This window comes from Epinephelus fuscoguttatus, linkage group LG10 (assembly GCF_011397635.1).
Source record: "Epinephelus fuscoguttatus linkage group LG10, E.fuscoguttatus.final_Chr_v1".
In the NCBI taxonomy this organism is placed as follows: domain Eukaryota; kingdom Metazoa; phylum Chordata; class Actinopteri; order Perciformes; family Serranidae; genus Epinephelus; species Epinephelus fuscoguttatus.
The window spans coordinates 32,694,231-32,703,456 of NC_064761.1; the positions used below are offsets into that span (position 1 = coordinate 32,694,231).

At 39.6% G+C, this 9,226-nt stretch overlaps 1 protein-coding gene across 1 annotated transcript; it reads right to left on the reverse strand.

Moving 5' to 3' along the window:
• Window positions 1-866: 866 nt before the first annotated feature.
• LOC125896408 (duodenase-1-like) lies at window positions 867-4,247 on the reverse strand. Its single transcript, XM_049588965.1, has 5 exons — window positions 4,149-4,247; window positions 3,919-4,066; window positions 3,692-3,827; window positions 1,454-1,717; window positions 867-1,354 (listed from the first exon to the last, which is right to left on the reverse strand). Exons 1-5 carry the CDS (start codon window positions 4,204-4,206, stop codon window positions 1,190-1,192), a joined length of 771 nt encoding a protein of 256 aa, XP_049444922.1. The 5' UTR covers window positions 4,207-4,247; the 3' UTR covers window positions 867-1,189.
• Between the last annotated feature and the right edge of the window lie 4,979 nt (window positions 4,248-9,226).

Here is a 9,226-nt window from a genome sequence, read left to right on the forward strand (position 1 = left end):
AACCGTGTCCTGTGCTGTTATTTCCTTGCTCAACTTTGCCATCCACTGTACAGTGGATGCCTGTTTATCATACCAATTTTATACATTGGCACAATACGCTGTTTTTCTGAATTACAGTATATAGTCCAAAATGACATGTACATATGCCACACAAAAACAACTTACTTAATATCACAATAAACACTTGTACCACTTCTTACCTTGGTGAACTTTGGTACAGTTGAGTGTAGATTTGATGGGGGAGAGGGATGACAGGATGCAAGTCTTAACTACATTGTGTAGTCTCTTTCCATATCTATATTTGTGTAACATTATATACAGAATATATTATCTCAACTGTTTACACTGTTAGTGCTTAATTAGATCCAGCATAGAGTGCCAAAGCTTGCATCAAGACTTTAAAATTGTTCTGCTTTTTGACCATCAGAGGGTGCTGCTTCTCCATCAGTGCAAATCTAATGTAAAGTCACAAATTGAGTTGCTTGATGAATCTTTCGAACAACACCTCTCTGCTTTTTGTACTGCTTTTAAGTCAAGTCCCTCACATTAGCCAAAACAGTGAGCATGTCATCACAATACAAATACCAGGTTTAGTGTCTTACAGCTTTTGACCTTAATTCACTGTGGACCCTGTTGGTTCTCCTCTCACCTTTTGTTCATAGTACCATACTGCCACATCTAATTAACTTCAGCTATATAAATATATCAAGTGAAATACAAACTGATGTTCTTTTCGTGTGGATCTACCTGACACAAGCCACAATGCACACATTTCTTTGAGCTGTTAGACCATGTTGAAAAAAAGAGAAACCAGTTTCCAGTTACAGATCTGAGCATTGATGTTTCCACAGTCACAATTATGAAACTAGAGCTCGATAATGTTTTTATTATCATTATTCAACTGAAAGCAGTCTAAATGAGCATCATTAAAAAGGCTGTTGATACCCAGAATTGAAGTTCCATCTTGGCTTTATGCAAATCATAAACACTGTTTCGATTTGCGTTGCACTCTGTACAGCCTTTTATGTGCAGGCCTCTGCACCCAGAGCAGTGATGGGAGGGCAATAGGAGACTACATTGTCAGAAGATACAAGCACTACTTTTGTGAATGTTTTGTTGGAAGGAAACAGACACATTTTTCATTTTGCTGACAAAGACACATTTTAGACATCCACAATTCAAAACAATTTTAACAGTTCTTTTTCTTGAGAATCTTTTTCATCCAGGGAAGAAATTTAGATAGGTCCGTATAGACGTTGGGCACATCTGGGTAGTTACAGTTATAGTTGCTATTAAAGGAAACAACACCAACTGCTGTCTTTCCGTTGCACACCAAAGGGCCACCAGAATCACCCTGTGAGGAGGAGAAGCTTTATTTGTTTATTCAAATATGTGTATACCATTTTGAACAAACCAGTTGTGTGTTATGTTTTATTATGAACAGAAAACATACCTGACAGAATCCTTTGTTTGTGTCATATCCACCTGCACAGATAACATTGGCAGGAAGGGCATTATGCCACATCCTCTGACACTTTTTCAGGTCAATGATGGGCACATCCACCACTTGTAGCTCATCAACGACTGTACCATTAGTTCTTGTGTAACCCCATCCAGCTACAAGGCACAGTTTCTTTTCTTTAAGGTGTTGTTTATGACTTGGAAGTTTAATTGGCTTAAGTGGTACTTTTTTGCTTGGGTGAGCTTTTCTTGACAGCTGGAGACACAACATAAGAAAGAGTTAAAAAGTGGCAACACCTCATTTGATAACGTTGCCTTTTTCTTCAGGAGACTTCCAGTTAACAAATAATTGCTGGAAGATGGAGCTGGTGAAGTTTTAGTTATGTCAGGACATCTAAATATGTCAAACCCTTCAGTATTTTACGTTTTAGTATTTTACACAGTATTTACACAGTAGAGTTGCGCACCTCTCAGGCCTGATGCAGAATACACAAACAGGAAATGTGGGTTTCAAGTGCAAGTAAAGGAGTTTATCCTTCGTTATCTCAAAATACTGAGCTGTAGGCAACTTTAAGCTGATAAGTTATGAAATCAGGAAGTCTTTTACCTTACTGTGATAACTGTGTTGATGCAAAGTGTGCATCACCTACAGTGCTTGTTGAGTTGTGACAATAGCAGAAATAAAAAATGAACTGGAGATGATAAAATGTATTAAAATCGATATGCTAAACAATATAAACACTGACAGGCACTAAGACTTTGTTGGCATTGTATGTTTCTTCAAGCCATGGATATGTTACATTTGTACATTTCACATGTATCATAAATGTTTCAAAAGTGATTATAGTTATAATTGTGATTATGTATCTAAGCTGAGTTTCTTAGCAGGAGGAGGAGGGGATGGTGAATGGCTTGAGACCATAGGCCAGACAGGCTGCCACATGCTGATAAAAGCAGATATTTCCAGCTGTGGTTGTGGCCACCCAACCGTTTTTTTTTTTCTAAGCCAAAACATGATGTTGTCCTAACCCTAACAAAGTGGGTTTTTTGCCTTAACCCTCACCACTTGTTAACACACAGCGATGTCAACATAAAATTGAAAATTGCAACATAATGTTTCAACATATTCACTACATACAAAACATACCAACTCAAAATGTCTGTGGTTTGCAGACACATACCAATGCCAACATTTATTCTGGTGACTGGGTTGAAAAATCCACAGCTAGCCAGACATATTATTTACAGGCTACATACATACACATTACGTGAAAGAATCTGACGAGTGTAAAAACACCCATGCAGTTATTTGGCATTCTTCAGCACACAGGCTGCAGTGAGACATGCACAGGAAGTGCTGAGGGCAGTGAGTATATGCCATGGTTGTTTTAAAAGAACTGAAGACTGCGCTGCCATGTAGCATTACTGCTAATGAGTCCCATTGGCTAGTTAATGGTACAGCAACCAAAAAAATCCCCTGCGATCCAAAAAGCATTTTTTCTATAGACTGCCATTATAGTTATTACTCTCTTATGGTTTTTTAGTCATTGGGGGTTTTATATTTTTAATAGTGAGCATGAGAAGACAGTACTGCACACATGCTGTGGGCTGCACAGAAGCAAATCTGGCACTGAACCAGCTTAGCAGCCAGTGCATGCAGTGCACGAGTTGCTAAGACACAGTTGAAGACCCAGAAAGGGAGACGTGTGAGTCAGTCACCACTTGTACTGCTTAAACTTAAGGTAAATGTTGTCACACAGTACTCAACTGAGTTTTTAACATTGTTCCATTGATCATTGGTCCTTAGTCTGATAAAATATAAAAGCTAAGTGAGATGGTGGAGGACTTTGTTATTGTCGGCTGGACTTAAAGTGCAAGCCTGTATCTACTTCTTGGAGGCAGCACGTACCAGTGCACACTCAATATGTATGAAACTCAGAAAAAAAAATCAGTACAAAAAAAATCATCCATTTGTGTTTTTTGCCTGCACTAGCTGGTGAATGATTATTGTTAATGCTGTCAGTGTTTTATAGTCAGTAGTTTGCTGAATGGTTCTGATAGTTCTGTGTTTTTTACTAGTTTTTTACATTTACCCTCCCTCTGGAAATAACATGTTTTTATTTATTGAACCTTATGGACTGTCAGATAACGTAAAATAAATGCAGATAATTTGACTGTAAAGATGTGTTACGTCACCTGGGACTAAAGGGTTGAATAGATATCTACTTACTTTGAGGAGCATGATGTCATTCCCAGATGAGGTTTTCACAAAAGATGGGTGTTTGCACTTCCTCACACTGTATCTCATTGTTTTATTATCAACATTCTTGAGATTGTGGGTGCCGAGAACAACACTTGTAGGATTCCTGCATGAATAGTGATTGAGAAGTTGACAGCATTATTGGAGTTGCATATTTAGGAGAAATTAGGTTGTTTTGAAGAGCAAAGGTCACTCACAGGTTATCACAATGTGCAGCAGTGACTACAAAGTCTTCACTGACAAGGAATCCTCCACATACATGACCACTGTGGTTTTGTATCGAGGCCATATACAGCATCGACTTGTCCGTGGTCTTTGTACCTTTTATGATTTCACTCCCAAGTGCTAAAAAGATAAGGAAATACTTGAATAATTAGTGTCTCATTTTATTAACGAGAGAAGAATAATTTATTGTTTGTAATCTTACCATTTCCTCCAAAACATGTCAGAACATGAAAGATTAAGATCTTGTGCAGACTATGCATCCTGTCGGCAGCACTCAACCTGTGGTCTGGGGGGCTGTCAAGTCGACCCTTTTAGATAGCAGCATTCTCACTAAGCAACCATGTGGTTATCACCTGCTTCAGCTTGACTTCCTTTGCTACATCCTCTCTCTGTTGATCTAGTTTCAACTAATCTGTAGTGATGAGTGGAGAGGCAGTGTTGCCTTTGTTAAAATCAGTGTACCAACTGCTTATGATTTTTACACAGTCCGTTACATTAATGCATTCTCCCTCTTCTTTGATTTCTGTCTCTGTATTTTGTTTATTCTGGCTCACTTTGGACTTCTTAGAAAATAGATTTAGAATGAAGGTGCTTGGATCTGCTCTCTGGTTGTGACCTTTGTGCTGTTGAGGGTTTTAGCTGTGAAAGATGCTAGCATCAGGTCATAGCATAAGTCAGTTAATTTGTTTGATCATAAAGTGACAGCACTTTAAGGAAGCATATACAGTCTGTTAATGTTTAGATTGACCAGAATTGAACATTTGAAAGCGCATACATCACAACACATCACACAGCAGAGTACTTCTATAGTTTCTTCACAGTCTGAGTATAAGAAGGTGCCCCTCCAAGAGTATAGGTTAATGGTCCCAGGGATTTAGTGGCATCCAGAAGTGAGGGTTTCAGATCACAACCAGCTGAAACCTCTCCTGGTTAAAGTTCCCTCAGTGTTCTTTGTTCAGGACGTTTTTACCTGGAGCCAAATTATACTCAAAGGTCTCTTCCTCTCCACAACAAACGGACCAGGTGATTAAAACTGGTATAAACACTGAATAAAGCAGTTTGACATTCAAATCAGTGTTTCTCTGATGCTGTTTGGCATGTAGGAGATGGACTTCTAGCCTAGCACCTGCACACCTTTTTTTTCTCTGATAACTTATGATCCAGATGTTCAGGAGGTTTTTACCGGGAGCCAGATTATCAGCAGAGGTCTCCTCCTCTCCAAAACAAACAGACATGGTGATTTAAACAGTAAAAATATTGAGTAAAGCAAATTTATGTTAAAAAATTAGTGGGTTTTTTTCAACTCTCGTCGCAGAGGGGCTACAAACTGTGATAGCTGACACGAAAACATAGAGTTCCCCAGTGGACCAGCTCCCTATGTAGATATGAATGGGTCATTTTGAGGTAGCGAAAACACAACTATTCTTTTTGTCAGGTGATTATACACTAAAGAAAGCATATTTATTATGTTATATAATTTCTGCCAATATATATCCCCCTAATTCCTCTACAGTGGACCTTTAAAGAGACAACCACACCTATGCCTGTTGCCCCTCTCCAGCTGCTATCTCTGTATCCACTGTTAACAGCGTTAACCTGTTAGTTTGGGTATGGATTATTGATTGCAGCCAAAGTAGGGTAGCAAGTTATCATCTGTCTGTGTACAGTGTGTCTGTTGGAGGTAGTCTCATGGCCTTTTTTTTCCTGTTGCAAGGGAAATAATTGATGTTAAGTGAAGTGTGTCCTGTCGTCTTTACCAAAAAAATGTTAGTTCAGTGAAAAGCCACCTCTTTGTGCGAGTATGAGGCTGAAAAACAGAACTGTGATTATTACCACAGCAGTTACGTAGCTGAAACCTTAGTAGCAGTAGTGATGCTTTTATTTATAAAAGCTGATTGTGTGAAGGTAATATACAGCGCTTTATATTTCATTGTAGACAGCTAGAGACACAGAATCAAGAACTAAAATGCCTAATTTTACAATAAAGCTCTTATTTTCCAACAGTCTCCAAATCAGTCGCTGGAATGTCTGATAAATATATTCAAAAGCTACTAAGTGTCTGCTGCACCATGTGAGTCTTACTTCATTATGTTGTCTCTTAACATATCTATATGTGGATACCATCAAGTGTTACGTTGCATACAGAATATATTACCTACACTGTCGCTGTGACTCTGTCAGTACGTCAGGAAATCCAGCAGAGTGTGCCAGAGTTCACAACAAGGCATAAAAATTGCTCTGCTTTTTGACCATAAGAGGGTGCCACTTCCCCATCAGTGCAAATCTAATGTAAAGTCCCAAATTGAGCTGTCTGATGAATCTTCCTAACAACATCTGTCTGCCTTCTGTGCTGCTACAAAGTCAACTCACTCACTTAAAAGCAAAACAGCAAGCAGGTCATGCCAATACAAATTCAAGGAGTAGTGTCTCACAGTTTGTGACCTGGAGGTTGTTTTTTAAGTGGGACAGTGATGTCTGAAAAGGAGCCATGCTTTTGTGGACTGTACTCTAAATAGAAAATAGACATTTGTCTGTTATGATTCCCAGATTACAAGAAGGTATCAAATAGGTTTCACACAGAAGCATGCAGCAAAGACAAAAAGGTCCAAAATAGTTAGTTAATGTGCCTAATGTGCCTGTACAGACTGTGAGAATTTTCAGTCTTATAAGTTTAGTGCAAGTGACACTGTGTGACATGGATCTAATAAACTTGGGTACAACACCAAGTTTGATATATGCAGACTGTATGATGACAGCACTTCCTGAATTGCAGGCTATGACGTATGATGTAATAGCTTCCCATATTATGTGTATGCGCAGGGATGCTGCAGGGGTTATTATTTCTCCAACTGTGAAGCACAACATAGAGGGCCACATTATTAAGTAACCTAAAGTGCATCTGTGTTTGTGATTGCCAGCTGCTAGGTTGCAACTTGGCCACTATATCCTTCCATGCTTCATCCAGCTTTACGCGATCGTGGTAAGAGCTGGAGGACACATCATACAGGCAAGGCTTATGCTATCACAATTCAGCAAGGTTTTCCTCTTTGCTGGAGTCTTCTTCTTCTTCTCCTTCTCTGTGTTTATTGGCAATGTAAATGCTGTGCTACTGAAGTTAATATAAGCAATTTGGCTTTGTATTATCAGGTCTATTTATCGGCCATAATTTTGTCATCGGAATAATAGATAATATGATTAATATCCTATTATTGGCCAATAATCTGCCAGCCTGATATGCATCATGCATCCCTGATAAACAGCAACAGAATCTTCCTGGTTTAAGGATGAAACACAAGACCTCAGAGCATCAGAGGCCCAATCAATTTAAGTCCTCCTGGCTGCAGCCACTGAATCTGGTGCTGAGGCAGGACAGGATGGCAGTAATCAACTCATGGCACTAGACAGCTAGTGTATTGTTCTGTTTTCTAGCTTATTAGTGCTCATTTTGGTTTTAATTTAAATGTCAATAGGGTTGCGATAGATCTTCCTGTGATGCCATGTTTTTTTTTTTTTTTTGGCTTTAATCTTTCTTTCACGCTCTAAAGTCTTTGACTAATGGTGGACTGCCTCAGTGTTAGAGCAGCCTTTAGAGGTTGTTAGAGACATGGCAGACACTGTAAGTATAACTGTAGTTGGAATTATGAGTTGCTCTTTGCTGCTCAGAAACATTGAGAAAGATTTTAGAGGCGCTGTGTCACACTGTTGTGTTTTCAAACCTTCATGTAATGTACAGAGGTGTTGAGCCTGGAGGGGTTTGTCATTGGTCCTTTAGGCCCCTGACTTTGGCCTGCAGATGAACTCCACAGCTTGTCTAGACACAGCTGTCTTGCTAGAATGTTTTTTGTCTAAGTTTCACTGTTACAGTTACACAATCTGTCTACATATGAGTCTGCAACAAACATTATATACAGCTTGCTTTTTAAGCCCTAGTTTTAGCCAGGATTTGAGTGGAATATTGTTCCCTTACAGACTCAGTCAGATCAGATTTAGCGTCCAGTTTTCCAGCTAGTGTCAAGTTCTTTCTCCTACAACATAATGACAGACCTTGACATAGGAAATGCTAATCGTCTGATACAGCTCATGGGTTTTAATCCAATAAAAACCCTCTCACCTGCTTTATTTCAAATCTCCTTACAGGAAATAGAAAGCAGATTCTGACATAGTTCATAAAAAAATGTGTTTTTAAGGAAGAACACTCACCTGTTAATCTTTGAATTTAAAAACTGCAGTGTTGTAAAAGTATCACCTTGCATGCTGTGACAAAACACAGAGTCCGTCTGGTTTCGCTGGCATGAAGAATTACTTCACACAGCGGGGCTTGAGGGGCAGGGTGGATAGGCTTTGGCACGGCTAAAACTTTGCATGAAGCGGCACTGACTTTGGTCTTTTCCAGTCACTAACAGCCAAAGACAACCTCATGATGTTGACTGGGACATTGGCCAACATGTGGCTGGCCTGCTTTAGCTGGCCACACTATATAGGAGATGGTCTGTGCCCCTTTAGGCTTCCACCACCTTTTCAGTGATCTTCTTCTGCTTACATTCTTAGATTTTATTTTGATTGCTTGTATTTATTTTGATTATGCTCCTATATTTTGACACTTTACCAATCGCAGGAGTGGTTTTATTTTCTCATCTGTTTTAAAACTTCTGTCCAGTGTCATTAAACGTTGTTCACAGTAGTGTGACCAGCTGGCACGATGGGTATTTGATTCTATAGTGTCTTAGTGACACACAGAAGCAACACTGTCTGTGTCTGTTGATCATAGCATTGTAATGCTATAGGCTACTAGCTACAACAGGCTACAACATACAGCCAGTAGCTGAAATAACATGATATAAAGAAATCTATTGATTTTTGGTTTGTGGTGCCCTAGTCTCTATATACAGACTCTACATTCAGTGAATTTAGAGTCTGTAGGCAAACCCCGGAGATCTTGCCTCCGGAAGAAGAGCGGAAGAGCCCTTGTTTCCGGTGCTAGGCTGTTTGTAGTCCGTGTGATATTCATCAATCACGTTTGAGCCGGCTGCAGTTGTTGCCAGGTTAAACGCTCCGTGCGGTGAACTAACAAGGCGGAACATAATTGCCGTCACTGCAAATTCTGAATCCATCGCAATGGTTCAGCATATTTACTTATATATAAACGGAAGTCGGAAACGGAAATTCGCCTCCTCCGCCCAAATCAAACCAGAATGCCAAAATATCGGGGGTCTGCCCCCAGAGGCTGTATTGCCGTCTGCCAGAAGTCAGATGCCAAATACAGCCGATGGGTTCTGAGAA

Bases quoted from the DNA above. Each gene is read 5' to 3' on its own strand.
- LOC125896408 (XM_049588965.1), bottom strand. From the start codon at position 4,206: ATGCATAGTCTGCACAAGATCTTAATCTTTCATGTTCTGACATGTTTT. The intron at 3,828-3,918 runs GTGAGTGACCTT...CTATTCATGCAG, and splicing joins GCTGCACATTGTGATAACCT to GAATCCTACAAGTGTTGTTC. The intron at 1,718-3,691 runs GTAAGTAGATAT...TTGTGTCTCCAG, and splicing joins ATGACATCATGCTCCTCAAA to CTGTCAAGAAAAGCTCACCC.